Source organism: Lathamus discolor, chromosome 3, assembly GCF_037157495.1.
Source record: "Lathamus discolor isolate bLatDis1 chromosome 3, bLatDis1.hap1, whole genome shotgun sequence".
In the NCBI taxonomy this organism is placed as follows: domain Eukaryota; kingdom Metazoa; phylum Chordata; class Aves; order Psittaciformes; family Psittacidae; genus Lathamus; species Lathamus discolor.
In genome coordinates, this window is record NC_088886.1 from 80593426 (window position 1) to 80609389 (window position 15964).

The following is a 15964-nucleotide window of genomic DNA, read 5'->3' on the forward strand; positions in this document are numbered from 1 at the left end:
GAGGAACATGATTCCTACCAATTGCAAAGACCTACGCTCTGCTCTGTATCTCATCTCTGGTGCTTATACACAGAAAGAATTCTCTTGGTTCACTGAGGCTTTGGATCGCAAATTGCAGGATGAGCATACAGTGCAACACAAGACAAGCGACCACAGGAGAAAAAGTGTTGGATACAGGCTAGCAAAGCAACAGATTTTTAGCAAGCAGAGATTACCGATGTTTTGACTTTTTTAGATTAACCAATGATGCTAATAGGTTTTTTAGAAGGCAATTATTCACTCCTAAGCAAAGTGACTTGGCCTGGGTGCTGAAGTTTTCAGTCATGAAATTTTTATTAATTCCTCATCATGAAACCTAAAGAACAAATAAGAGCTAATGAGATCTGTAGGAACCTGTGTCTCAGACATGACACTACTGCTGTTTGTAAAGCAGTCACGGAGAATGAGACTGAGTTTTTGTTCTTTTTTTATCATAACTATGTATACACTTTTTGTTGCTGTTTCCTAGAAATTGGGGCACAACTGTTAAAAGAGCATATTTTTTATCATAGTTGGAGGCTGAAGAGAGCTACCTATGGGTTAGTAGGGGAAGCAGGCCTCCACCAGTGAGAAGAAACTCTTCAAATCTTGCATTTGAGGACCACTAGTCCTATTGCAAAAGGTTCATATAAAAGTCTAAATAAAAAATTTACATCTCTCTGAACAGCAGGATAAAACCCAACAAATTCATTCATAATTTGCACCTGGAAATGCACTAATATGGTATGATCTTTTTCATATTAATTAGACTTTCTCCTTTCTAAAGAAAACCAGAAACCTACTCGGTATTTATGGAATTGCTTCATCTAAGACCTTTACTGAACAAATATGAACTTCAGATCTTATAAATTTGGTTTTCCTAAGCCTGTTAAAAACACTGACCTGTGAGAGAGGGCATTCTTTGGCTAATGTGCTCTGATTCATCTCTTTGAGCAGTTCCTTTAAGGCATTGCGAACTGTGGCGTGGTTCCACTGCTCTGCTGGCAGGTCTTCCAACTTTGAACAACTGTTAAAACAGAAAGCAAGAAGTAGATAGAAACATTACCTTCACAGATGCTTACTCTTTGCATACAAGCGCTGTAGCTGTAGACCTTTAAGCAGCGAGCACAACCTAGTAGATGTCTGCTTAGCCAGCCAATCAAGGTCTGTCTTCCCTTTTTCCCCTCCTCACCAAGCCTGACTCCCAGCAGATGTGTAGTTCAACTAAAAGAACAACAGTACATGGCAGGAATATCAGCTAATCCTACTACAGTATTAAATGTGTGTATAACGATTCCCTCTGGGGCCTGACGGAGAGCAAAGAAACTTCAGAGAAAGATACTCCTGCTGGGACAGAAAAATAAACGTATATACAACCCTGTCACTAACAAAATCCCTAAAGAGTAAGGGCCCTCATTGTGTGGAGGTGGGGCTTTGAACAATGAACTTCATGTTTTACAGGTTCTTATAACTGCCCTCATCGCTGAAGTATCCAAGAGCCTTTCAGAAACCCATTACACCATATGTCCAGGATCTATCATGTGTAGTTCATTCTCACTTTTGTTCTACAACAACTGCATATCTAGTGAAGCTTTTGACTTTCTGTGACTTGTGCCTCGTTTAATTTAACAAGCTTAGTTTGTGCCTACATACATGGAGACAGACCTGAGAAGCACATCAGAAAGTTGGGAGAAGCTTGGCATTGCCATTCATGCCTGAGAAACTTAACGCATGCTCTCCAACCAACTTCTGAGGTTGTCCTGCCTATAGAGCCTGGCCCTTGGAGTTGAAAGTTCAGTTACACTTGAGGAGTTCAAGTAGTCAATGACCATCTTTATCTCAAAGACAAGGGCTATCTTTTATTTACATGTCATCTAGGCATTCAAGCACTTTGAAGATAAAAAATGAGACCTTGATCTTGTGCTGATACCCTCCAGTGATACATATGTGACAATAGCCTAGATGGAATCCTGGTAGCTCGTACTTCTGACGAGATGAGTTACCTCACTCCAGTTTTATAGCAGCTACAGGCTCTAGATGCTCTTTCACAACTATGCTGCAGAGATGCAGTCTAGCTGAGAAATTATAACAGTATCTAAAGCCAAGGAAAGGCCTATTAGAGAGAAATGGAAACCCCAAGCTCCATCAGAGATGTAACAGGAAAGAAACGTTGCTGTTTGAGAGGCTAATGTCAGTGAGACACTAGTTACTTCCAAATTACAAATTGAACTGAACAGTTAGAGGATATGTACCTGCCAGCAAAGGACACACACACACATCCCAGTGGAGCCCTCTACTTTCAAGTTGAGCTTCAAAGAACTGTGAGCAAATTATTCCAGGCTGCCTGTTATTTTTGCCTCTTTGCTGGCCATAGAGCTACAGCAGACTGTGCAATGCAGGCTTACCAGCAGGTTAAGAGTATACCATGCACTGCCAGGGGCCTGCCACAACTCCTGCAACTCCTTACGCAGACATCAGTAACTATTTGAGGACTCTTTTTTGAAGGTCAATAGACAGAATGGGGGAGAAGAAGAGGTGGGGTGGGTGGGGGCAAGTAAGTATAAAAGCATCAGCAAAGCATTTTGCTTTGCTAATCAGAACTAGCAGGAATTAAAGCATGTAGTAACACATCCCTTCTGCATCTTCTTGCCTCTCCACTGGGAAGGCCACTGGAGAAAAAATATAAGTAAAAAGCTCCCCTCCTCCCCACGAGGAAGACCTGGATTCTCACAATGCAGTCCTAAAAAAGGGCAAGGAGTTTGTTGTTTTGATGCAATAAGGCCTCAATAACCCATTAAATTAGGAATTGTGGGAAGGTCTGCCTTTAAAGGCCCCATATCTTTACTTAATTGAGTTTCTGGCCCTCCCCTCCCTACTACCACATTGCTGCTTTAAAAAACATACGTATCAGTTGGAACATGCAGCAAAAAGCTGCCAGGTGACCCACCCTTCTCTTAATTTTTCTTTTCATTTCATCAAAAGACCAGAAATTAATGAAGACAGGATGTGCTAATCTCTGTAGTAATGCTGTAATCGACAGAGCAGCCCAGAGAATAGAGAAGGACAGATGTTCAGAAACACCCACCTTTGTAATTGGATTTTCAATGTCACAACATGATAGACATCTTGTAGCATGTCGGCTACTGTCGCATCTGGTGCATCAGTCACATAACTGAGAGGGAGGGGATTCCACCTCCCAAGCTTGATTATTCCTGAGAAGGAAACAAAAAAATTATACTTTATATTTTACCAGGCGTTTACTAAATGCTTTGATAAGCTTGTTTGCTCATGAAATTCAAGATCTGCCTTGAGGTTTAATGCAGTCTTGCTCGAAAAGATGTGTTGTACTGACTCCTGAAGCAAACAATGGAGAAGAGTAGGAATAGATTTTAAATGCTTAGCAGAGAGCTGCTGACATGTTTCTGGCTCTTAAATTACTTCAAGGAAGCACAGGAGGCTTCCTCCCTTCACATCTTTCGTCATCCCACTAAAGCCTAGTTCTCTAAGTTAGAACAAGCTTTAAATACTCTGTAGTCCCAATTTTGCAGTCTACAAAACCCTTCAGTAAATAAATGCGTTAGTTTTGACTTGAAGAGGAAAATTCCTATGTGTGGGCTTTCAGCACACAGTTACAATCTAAGCATGGTACTATTCCCAGTGTGGATGAATAGCACTGGAAATCCACCAAGTAGGAAGAGTTCACTCCCAGCTACAAGTTGTACCATGCAGACAGTTGCTTTTCTTTGTGGAAAAAAAACAACTGCAAGAAGCTGACCACAGATCCAAAATAGCATTTTGGGGGCGGGGGAGAATGCTGTAAGTTCTATTTCTACTTCTGTTCATTCTTTAATAGGGATCATCACCTCTTCTGTATGAGCTTGTCACAAAGACTGTAAACTTGGATGGTAAACCATTTGGTGCAGAGGTATTATTTCTATTTAGACAATTGCAGAGGGCCCACCCACACCAAAAACAATGACTAATACCAGGAATGACTTCCAGGAAGATGCCAAACAAAGAAAGCCACAGTGCCATCTTACATGAGAGCAAAGCGGTTCAGCCTTGTTCTGCTTGCCAACTACTGCTTCTATTCCCTCCTCCACTATGCTCCCAGTGCCTCACTGTTCTGCTCATGTAACTTTTCTCAGCACCACCTTACAAGACACCAGTAACCTTTTCTCTTTTCTCTCATTTAAACTGATTCCTTTTTAAGTTTGCTTATTTACTTTTTGATCTTCAAAAAGACCATCTGTAAACACTACTGCCAGAAATACACTAACACACTAATACATACGAAAACTACTTCCTCTGTGATAACACAAGCTCCAAGCAACCTCTTTGGGTATCTGGAAAGACACTGTGATGTCAAGAAACTTCAACCCTCTCCTCACTTTCTACTCCCAGCTATTCACCAGTTCTGCAAGTAATCAAACTGAAGTAAATTGCAAAAGCTTTTCATCCTGATCTCCCAAATATGATCATAGGTACCACCTCTGAAACACTGAAACAAAGCTTCTTGCACAGAGACAGTAAGAGAACACAATGCTTATGAGCCCATGAATTAACCTGCTATGGAATATTTTTCCCCCATTCCTACATAGGTTGAAATCAATTTTAGTACAACTCTTTTTCTGTAGAACTTCAATCTTTGCATTGACCACTGGCATGTTGCTTTGCAAGGTATTCTATCACCACATACTGAAAGAAGCTGGAAGCGGCCTAGGTCATCCCCAGGGGCACAAAGTTTCACTGTAACACGCTGGTACAGATGGGCTAATATTTCAAGAGGTGATTAGAAGGCGTTTGGCAAGGGGAGATCTTGTCCAAACGAAACAAAAAGTTAGTAAGTGTTGCTTGATACCCAATGCTTGAAAATGGGACATAAACAGAACAAAAACATTTAAATGATGCACTGTTTCAGTATTAAGATTTAACAATCTGGTGCTGAATATGCTGCAGTATAAATAGTGCCTGGACTCAGATCCAGTAAAGTAACACACAGCACTCATTCACAGCACCGTATGTCTCCAGTGCTGGCTCCTTGAGTCATATTCCACTTGCCAAGAAAAGCTGTTTTTCTTAAGGGGATAGTTTACTTAATGTTATCTCTGGTGACAACAAGAAATGCATATAGTACAGCATATATTAGTCATGAAATGAGCATCAAGGGTCCACTGAGTGTAATACATGCTGGGAAAACACAGTTTAGCTGCTGACTTCCTTCACCCCCTTCTGCTATATAATAATTTAAAGCAAAAATCACCTAAAAATCCAGAAATCTATACCAGCTTCACAGAACACTTGGCTTCCTATGTTTAACCACGCCAAGTTCTCATGTAATTGAAAAAATAAGCATCATATGTGCCCCATAAGTCACATCTAAATTGGTAATATTTTACAAGAGGCTTTATTTTTCATTCAATTAAGGAAAGCACTCGGAGAACACACCATCTGCAACTGCTCGGGCCTGGCAATGCTGGCAGGAGACAGAGATGGTCGGGGGGTCAACGAAGTTACCGAAGGTGTCCCCAGACTAAGAAGGGTTTATAGAGGAACCCCACAGTGCAGCCAGGGTGCACCATGGGAAATCCTACCCAAACTGCTCTACAGGAAACGTCTGCTACTACTGGAAGTGAGGTGGGTTTTATTTCTTTTTTGTAATCCTCCCCTACAACTGGAGAGGAAATTGTTTTGGCTGGATTTAGACAAACACAGGTGTTACCATAATGCTCGGTGCCTCTGCACGTTAGCACCTGCTGCGAGTCCTTTACTCCGCGCTGCAGCACTGCTGATGTACGCTGTTTTTTCAGCCGGTGTGATATGACGTGTGAAGTTTTTTTTCCAGAGCACATTAAGCTGGTCCAAATGATAGCCAGAAGCCATGGTTTCCATCCAGCTTCTCAGCAGACTTCACAGGTGGTTTATTTCATGGCACTGTACTTAAAGCAACTCTTGGGTTGTATTTGGGAAGATGATGCCAGCTTGTTGAGCAAGTGTATTCTCTGCATGTTAGAAGACATCTCCGAGTGACTCAGGGGAGACCTTATAGCAGCCTTCTAATACCTAAAGGGGGTCTACAAGAAATCTGGAGAGGGACTTTTTACAAGAGCATGTAGTGACAGGACAAGGGGCAACGGTTTTAAGCTGACAGGGGAGATTTAGATTAGACATTAGAAAAAAGTTCTTTCCTGTGAGGATGGTGAGACTCTGGTGCAGGGTGCCCCTAGAAGCTGTGGCTGCCCCATCCCTGGCAGTGTTCAGCGTCAGGCTGGATGGGGCTTGGAGCAACCTGATCTAGTGGAAGGTGTCCCTGCCCATGGCAGGGGGTTGGAACTGGATGAGCTTTAAGGTCTCTTCCAACCCCAACCATTCTGTGATTCTATGACTCCACAGTAAAACCTGAGTAGACCAAAATTTTCCCTGTAAAAAGGTTCCTTCCCATCGAGGACTGGGTGTTTCTAGTGTTATAGCAACCCCAACATGAGAACAGCCTGGTGGCAAGGGGTCAGTTCCACATCATTGATTTTTATTGTTCCTCTCATTGACTCCAAGTGGTATGGTTCAAGCCTTTAAGGAAATCATTTCAACCAGTCTGACTGACCTTTTGTCCTATCACAACTGAGACATGGAAGTGGGGACAGGAATGAGCAATGGTCATAGATGTCACTAACTGCGTTATTAATGAATGTACTACTGCTCCAGGAGTATCACTGTTCTGTCAGCTCCGGACTTGCTCAAAACTGTGTGTGGATAATGTGCAGCAGATCAGATTGCTCAGGAAATCTGAAAGCCCATCTTCTATGAGTTCACAAAACTCCTCTGTTAATGAGTCTGGTTCTCCTTTCTCTATCAATGACCCTTTTCGACTTTTTTCTTCTATGAGTTTTTTGAAGGGAAAGTTCAACAGATTTCAAAGCTTGCACAGACTGGAGAAATGGCTGAACTAGAAGAGCTCTCAAGAGCTCCTCTAGAAATGGCTGAACGCAGCCCAGGCCACTTAGATAATTAAAGACAATAAACAGACCAAACAGTTGTCTCAGAAGATTTCACCCCCCAACCCCTTCATATTTTAGAAGAGATTCTCTAATCCATGCTGGCTGCTGGTTCTTGAATGGCGTGTCCTTCTACAGACAGGCTTTGTATGAAGCTAAATGCTTCACCAGAATGCAGATAGGGAAAAAAAGAAAGAATAACCCAGTTAAAAATATGTATAACAACTTCTACCCACAAGAATGCCAGAACATTCTTCAAACTTCAGTGAGCTCAAGTGTCAGGTTCGTACATAACAACCACTGCAATTCACTGCTGTTTTTCTACATAGGCCAACAGTGTGCCACCCTGCCAGAGTGCTTTCAATTCAGTTTCACTGAAAATGCAGCTCCTTTGCAGAAGAATGTGATAACTATGTGAATCAAAGTAGAACAATACACTGAACGTAAGGCCTGACCAGCTACCTCATGGCTGATCTCGATACCTAGTAAACATTATTTACCTGTACGGGCTAGGAGCCTCTTTTGTCTTTGCAAAGGGGCTGATAACCACACAGTACCCTCATTCTAAGAATGCCACATCTGGGGTTTAGAGTATATGTCTCATAGTCTAGCTATGATACTGCCTGCCATTTTCCAAATTGCTTTTTGCAGTTAAACAAATCGAACAGTACAAGAACATGCCTCACGCTGTCACTGGTTCCCTTCACAAAGTATTCCCATCTCCCACCATGGTTAGACTCCTGATTTCACCTTTCACAAATTATAAGCATACCTGAGTTACATCTTGAACGGACACTTGTATGTATGTTATGCAGGATTAACTCAACTTATTTAAAATCCTACTCTGTGAGGGTTAAAATTAAGGAATCGAATGAGGAACACTTTGGAGCTTCATATCAGCATCACCACCCCCACCTCAACATTTTTCTGGAGACAGCTACAAAATGAATCACAAGTAATACTTGCCCAAATATGTACAGAGAGGGCTAGAGAAGGAATTTTGTGTTCTTTGGATAAAGGGAAAAAGAAGGATAGCAGAGAACACTGATTCCTTACCAAACTTTGTTAAGAAAAGCACTTGCCAACACTAAGCAGACAAAGCAACTGAATCCCTGATGCACAGCATCAAAATCTCTCATTTTCTACAGCATAAGCAAATGTATGCTGAGACTCACACAGGGTGAAGTGTTAAAGCAGACAATTGTTCTTCTTGGGGACTGATGGACACGCTCAGGCTGGAAACTGGAGAAGTGCAAAGCTTGTTTCTTACACTGCAGCTCCATGCTCACTAACATGTTGCAGGCTGTGGCAGTACAAGTTACATCCAGTTCAGGCAAGAACATGTGCCTGTACAGTCAGACACAGCAAACACCACCATGTTTATGTGAGCTTCAGACAGGTTAAGGGCATAAGCAATGACCAACCCAGCATAAGATCTTCTGGGTTGTATTTACACCTTGAAAACGTGTTGAGCACATCTGAGTCTGCAGTTAACACTGCACCAGAGCCATGCCTCACATGGCTATGGTGTTCCAGAGCTGTCCTAGATGTCCTAGTGCTCGCTTTCCTGCATCACAAGATCACAGCCTGAGTGACCAGCTGCAAACATAAGGCTGAGCGACGAACACAACCAATATTTGCTGCCATGCTCTGAGTTCTATTTGTTTAAACATCTTACTCTTTAACAGCAGCTCTTAACAACACAACAGAAACTAAAGGGAAATCAGCATTAGCACCCAAACACTTCCGATTCCTTTTACATCTCCAAATGAAAAACTCAGTGAAACACCCAATAAAACCCCCACTTCTGCAAACTATTAACCCATTTAATCACCAACCACTACTGACAGCTCTTCCTTCGAGATGGGTAGGCTCTAGTGACATTGATTGCATCTGTTTATCCTCCACCTTGTCCCTATGCTATAGCATGTAATTTTCCTTTTTTCAGCTGTGCTTTGTTATAGAAATTAAAAACTGCCTGTCCCATGTAACAAGTGCATAGAATTATTCATCCATAAATCAGTTTGCAGGAAATCACTACCCTGTGGTACGTAATAACTCAGCCTGTGTTTCTAACCTGTACCCTGGCTGTAGTGTATCATCAAACTGTAACAGCATAAAGGCATAATCTGTAGTTATTGTTAATCCAGCAAAGGCAATGACTTTTCAAGCAGAAACGAGAAAAAGGCAACGGGAAGAATTTAAAAAAACCCACCCTGATTATATTCATTTTTTTATTATATTATTGAGCTGCCTTTTCTAGATCTTAGGGAAACCTAAAAACATTATCCTGCCTTTGCCCATCACTATAACGTTGCCCATATTATACTGTTCAATTTCTATCTGTGACCTATTGGGGTAATAGAAGGGAAAAATAACCAGCATAATCCTTCCCTGAACTTCTAAAGCACCTTTCATCACAGGATCCCAAAGCACTTTAAAAGCATGAATTAATTGAGCTTCATAACATCCCTGTGAGGTAGACTGTATTATGCCAATTGACATATCAGTGATTTAGTGATTGAAAGCACACAACGAACATAATCCTATGTTTATGCCAATACAAAAGAATCTCCCTCCTTCCTCACTTCAGGCCATAATAAATAATTCAGTGAGAGAACAGGAATAAACTATGTGATTACACTGTGATGTACACATCCACAAATCAGCGGGAACACCCACGCTCCTGGAATGACGAACGCTGCACCCCAGTGCATGAGACCTGTGCAGCTTCAGGGCTCTGCACAACAGCATGACCTTCACCCAGGGAAAGGCACGGCCAAGCTACCTGAAGCTGTGCAATGCAAACCCTCCTCCTACTGCTGTTGCTGGATGCCTTTGCTGCTGGTTTAAAATGCTGTCACAAGCGATCTGTACCAATGGTGGTTTACAGAATGCAGTTTGTGGTGCAACAACACATATATCAGCTGGTCAATTTAAACAGATCTAGTCCTTCTAGCTTGCACATCTGTATCAATACAGACCTATATAATCGTGTAAATGCACAGTCTATATAAATGATATTTATCTGACTATATATTAAAATGTTTATAGAAACATGGATGCAAGTAACTGTCAAAAGAAAGACTGTTAGTGTTACAAGGTTTAATTGCTGAACTTCAGAGTACTTTCACAGATGAAAATTGCTTTGATATATGAAGCTTGGTTTGAGTTTTTAATTTTTTGAATGCTAGTGTTGCCCATTCCTTTCCTCCAGCATTACTGTACTTAAGTATTTGACTTAAATAACATACACCAAACAGTCTGATGCCTTGCAATTCTGCATATCGGGTTTACATTTTACTGTAAAAAGATTGTGCCTCATGTAATAGATGCTGCTTCACATTTGGGAAACGTTATGTGAGGACCCTGACTTTTATTAGATTAATTTAATATGGGCACTAAGTTACTAGACTAAATTAATAAAGATCTTCTAAAAAAAAAAAAAAACCAGAAAAGGGGGGGGGGGATGGAAGAGAGACAGAGAACAGAATGAACCCACAAATTAAATAAAATTTTCTGGAGCTTGTTATTTTGAAAGTCTTTATTTAATTTTCCAACCTCTATTCTGTTCGAAAAAACAGCCAATAATGGGTGAGGAAACAAAGAAAAACAAAGAAAAAAATAGGTTGATGTTATTGACTTGAGGGGATTATTTTTAAAACTGTTACATGATAGAACATGAATACCACAAATAAACAGGAGGGTGACGAAGCAAAGGAGGGACAAAATATTACAAAAACAAGTATTTTTTACATTTTCTGTATTACTTTTAAAACTGTTACCTCCATTGAGGAAAACCACATTTAGACCTGCAAAATATCTTTCTTTTGCCATTTTTGGGATAAGGCTGCACTTACCTCAAATAGATAGCAAGAATATATGAACAAAGAGAGAGAACCACTCCTCTAAGCATCACTTCCATAGCATGAAACAAGTCTTTTCGGTCATGAAAACTCATGACAGAAAGGCTACTGCATTCAGGATATTAAGTAGATCTTAGCAGTTGTCCTTCATAATCCTGTCAGCCTGGAGCCCAGCTTTACCTTCGACCAGGTTGTCCTCTCCTGAGAGGCACCATCATACCAAGGCTACTTTTCTAAGCACTATTATTAACAGTAGCCCAAATGCCCATAGGGTTGAAGCACCTGCTCCTTCATTAACACCACCCTCACATAAAGCCAAAAGCATGGCACTTTCCCCATTTTTGCATGAAATTACTGCCTTTTGGACAACCTCTGCTCTTATGGTAAGATCCTTCACAGCCCAATCCTGGGAACACTTTAGCTCGCTCAGCTGCACATGAGCAAAGCCTCCTCCCTGGGAGCAGTGGCTCCCAAATGCCTTTGTGTCACAACTCAGCCTATTCTCTGATCAGAGCTTCCTTAGCAGCTCCCATGCCTGGAGGTTTGCTTTGCCATCTTAAACCACCACTGTTCCTTTTGCTTTGGACAGCAGTTGCCTCTGTGAGTCCCAGGTTCTCTGGAAAAACACTGGCTGCTTCTCTGCCATCCCCTAGCCTGGCATTGGGACAACAGCTCCTGTCTGTAATTTAGTGCCTCCCAGAGAGCCAGCATAGACAGATACTGCTAGTGGGGACCCATAACATGCTTCCACCTCAGCCTCACAGAAAGAATATTGGGGCTTTAGTGCAACTGCTTCAGTAGCTAAGGAATGTGAATGCAAGTGTACTCAACATGCAGTGCTTTTCTCCAGTGCACGTTTCTTTAACCACAACAAACAAGGCCTAGATCATCTTGCCCTAAATTCTGGACCCAGTGACTGTATTGCCACTTCATGACTTACAAGGCGCTCAACATAAGCAAAGCGAACTTTACAGAATCACAGAATCCCAAGGGTTGGAAGGGACCTAAAAAGATCATCTAGTCCAACCCCCCTGCAAGAGCAGGGTAACCTACAGTACATCACACAGGAACTTGTCCAGGCGGGCCTTGAATATCTCCAGTGTAGGAGACTCCACAACCCCCCTGGGCAACCTGTTCCAGTGCTCTGTCACTCTTACAGTAAAGAAGTTCTTCCTGATGTTAACGTGGAACTTCCTATGTTCCAGTTTACACCCATTGCCCCTTGTCCTATCACTGGATAATACTGAAAAAAGCCTAGCTCCATCATCCTGACACCTACCCTTTACATATTTGTAAACATTGATGAGGTCACCCCTCAGTCTCCTCTTCTCCAAGCTAAAGAGACCCAGCTCCCTCAGCCTCTCCTCATAAGGGAGATGTTCCACTCCCTTAATCATCTTTGTGGCTCTGCGCTGGACTCCTTCAAGCAATTCCCTGTCCTTCTTGAACAGAGGGGCCCAGAACTGGACGCAATATTCCAGATGCGAACATTTGCTTTCCAGCCTTCTTCACTAGCTTCCAGCTAGTCCAACGCCACTGATACAGCCTGCCTCACAACACCTCCAGCAAGGACAGCAAGACATCTGAGCAGACAGCCTTTGGTCCCCACCCTCCAGAAGCCTTTCTTGGATTTATATTGCGATGCTTTCGAACGGAGAAGAGAGGGAGAGGTAGATGTTTTCCTTCTTTGGGGAAAAACCTGTATCTGTTTTTAAAAAGATGCCAGTTCCCCAAGCTCCTTTAATTCACCCACCTTCAATGATTGCCTGTAAGCTTCACACAGAAAGAGTCCACTGAGCAGGAAAAAAACCACAGTAACATGGCATTGCAACTGAATACATAATACACATTTTAAAGGTTGTAAAAGAGCATTGCTAATATGGCATTGTAGAGGCTAATAGGCTTAGAATTAAGCCTACAGACATTGTTTGGCCTTGTATGAATCTGAATATCCTGCCTACTCACAGCAGCACACTACATGGAGCACAGAAAGCCTGGCTCAGACTGCAGACGTACAGTAGCCAACTATCTTTGTGTTGAGTTAACTGTAAGTAGATTTGAAAATTCATGGGTCTCACGTCCAAAGGGAAATAAGGACACACAGCACACTGTGCTGAACAAACCAAATCCTAAACTGAATGCAGTTTCATATTCTGGCCTATTCACTTCAACAGCTTAATCTCTTTAGTTTAAAATGTCTGTCTTCTGGGGTTTTCCTTACACTGTATACAAAGACTAGCAGAACGTTTTGTCACTACTAAATTACTGCTTTTGGCTTGCCTTCGGCCTTTTCTTTCCTCCCACCCTTCAGTTCTTGACTTCCATGAAAAAAAGCACTAACATGGGAAGGACTAGCAGGCCAGAGGCTAACTAGCAGAACAGAAAAGCATACATTGCTGAGGAAAGAGAGGGGTTAAGGACTTTTTTGGGGAGTGGTCCACTCAAACAACAACTGCTGACACTAATTCAGCATAAATGTGAAGATAGGGTTGCTGTTACCTCTGTAACTTGACTCAGAAGCCCTTTGCTCTCTGTAGCTGTGTTATTGCAAGAGCATATCCAGATCCATTCAAGACCATACTATTTCCACAGGCTCAATCCTAGTACCTTTAATTACATTCAGTTAAGAACTAGATTCGCCATGAAGCAGCTAACAGAAGAGGCAAGACTTGCGTTCTAGCATTTTTGAATTTATAAATTATAAGGAAATAGAATTATCCATATGTAAATGTACATGCACACATCTATTTAAGAATATGCAATAGACCGAAGACTGGGGGTTTGTTAAGTTTTAGGTTCAGGTCTCCCTTATAGCTCACAAACAGGTAAAAGGCAACAGATGAAACCTTACCCTTTCCTTACAAATCTATCTACTAGAGAGAGACACAGTATCTTTAAGGTTGCAATATTTCTTTTCAAAATACGTTTTAATGATCTCGGTCCCTAATTTGGGCAGTGCTGTAAAATCAAGCACATTCAATTAAGTTCAATACAATTTTTCCCTTGGCCGACACTTGTTTCAGTTGATAACCTGATTCTCAGGTTCCTCATCTCCCCCCTTCTACCCACGAAGAGCAAAACAACTTTGCCTTTCTGACAAGTCTAAATAAAGCTTTGCTGGTTACTGAACTGTGGTACATTTCCTATCAACAGAAAACAAAGAGAAAAAAAAAGACTCGTTCACCACTAGAGGAGATGACTCAGAGCAAGCAGGAACTGCTACCAGACTCAGAAAAAACAATTTTCCCTTGTACTGTGGATGAGCCCACATTATGCTGAGATGAACCCAGATTTGTTTTCTTAGCCCACACCTTCCTAGAACTGAGCCTATTTTCTTACAAAGCCAGATCCTTTTTTGATCCTGTTAGCATTTTCATCTTCATGTTAGTCAGTTTGTGAACAAAAGACTGAAAGATAGAAAGAACTATATTTTAATTCGAACGATAAATTTCTGTGCACATGGCAAAGACTGGAAAGAGTTATTCACTTTGGAGGAGGTTTGCAGCACACACCACCATGCTTTGAAGTGTTCCCAGAAGTTTACTGCTTCTTTACACTGCACATAGGATTCTCGTGTAATCACAGCATGTAAAACTTGTGGAGTTGCTATGAAGAGAATTAACTCTACCCCAGCCAAAACCAGTGAAGGATTTTAAGGGACACCATCAGACACTGCATGGCTCAATAGTCTCAAGCATTGGTAGCATTGCAAATACCCTCATGAGATGGTGGAAAGCTCTAGTACCTCCTGAGATCCATCCTTCAGTAAGTAGCTCACAGCGCTTCCCAACCTACAAAGCTGGAAGGCAGCACATCAGCACTCTCAGGCCTCATTGGTTTTCTTCCTGTGGCACTACCTTAAGAGGCAGGTTACCACAACAGCTCCAGTGATGTGCCTTCTGGCAAAAGAAACTGCTGCTTAATACCAACAATTCCGTACTAAACAACAGAATCATAGAATCAAGTAGGTTGGAAAAGACCTTTAAGATCAAGTCCAACCATTACTCCAGGACTGCCAAAACCATCAGTAAACCACATCACAGAGGGCCTCATCTACACGATTTGTGAATACTTCCAGGGATGGTGATTCCATCACTTCCCTGGGCAGCCTGTTCCAACACCTGATCATCCTCTCTGTGAAGAAATCTTTTCTAATATCCAGTCTAAACCTTCTCTGCTACAGCTTGAGGCCATTACCTCTTGTCCTATCACTTGTTACTTGTGAGAAGAGACGGACCCCCACCTCTCTTCATCTTCTTTTCAGGTAGCTGTAGAGAGCAATAAGGTCCCCCCAGAGCTTCCTCTTCTCCAGACTGAACAACTCTAGTTCCCTTAGCCATTCTGCCTAAGACTTACGCTCCAGACCCTTCATCAGCTTTATTGCTCTTTTCTGGACCCACTCCAGCACCTCAGTATCTCTCTCGGAGTGAGCGGTCCAGAACTGAACACATTACTCAAGGCGTTGCATCATAAATGCTGAGCACAGGGGTATGATCACTGTCCTGGGTACACTCCCCTGCACAAGAATTCTATTCCTCCAGAGCTCACGGCTCTCATCACCTCCATCTTCTTCTTTCCTAAATTCTATCTCAGGTTCCAATGCAAAGAGCTAAAATGGTGATAAAAGGGGAAAAGACTGTAATCTCTAATCATCTCCCAAAGCACCAGGTATCTTGGACCCACATATGCACAACTTCTACATATGTATGAGCAGAAAAGCAATCCAGAGACCCATTTGCAGTTCTGGGGAATATCATTAAATAAAGATACACTGAGATGGTGCCTTATTCAGAACATGGTGCCAATACTGGAAAATCTCTGGAATCTACCGAAGATGCTATTTCAGCATAAGGTACAACCTGTACTGCTGCCAGTATTCTCCTCTGTACAACAAATACACAGTAATTGACTAGGGATTTCAACTAATAACATCATAGTGAAGGAGGTAATAAGATATAAATAACAGTACTTCCCGAAGTCTTATGCAGGAAGATGAAGACACTGCATGCACATGCATTCCCAAAAGAATAGGCAGAATGACCCTACAGTAATCCAGATGTATTCTCCTCTCCCTACTCACACAGGGAA

The 15964-nt window shown here is 41.9% G+C and overlaps 1 protein-coding gene across 3 annotated transcripts in view; it reads right to left on the reverse strand.

The window, feature by feature from the left end:
- The window catches only part of SATB2 (SATB homeobox 2), a 131999-nt gene that overhangs the window by 70344 nt on the left and 45691 nt on the right, over window positions 1-15964 (reverse strand). For all 3 annotated transcript variants that reach the window (XM_065670003.1, XM_065670001.1, XM_065670002.1), the window contains 2 exons: window positions 3104-3230; window positions 922-1045 (listed from right to left, as the gene is read on the reverse strand). In XM_065670003.1, the coding sequence (XP_065526075.1) occupies window positions 922-1045; window positions 3104-3230 (251 nt within the window). The remainder of the gene's footprint in view (window positions 1-921; window positions 1046-3103; window positions 3231-15964) is intronic.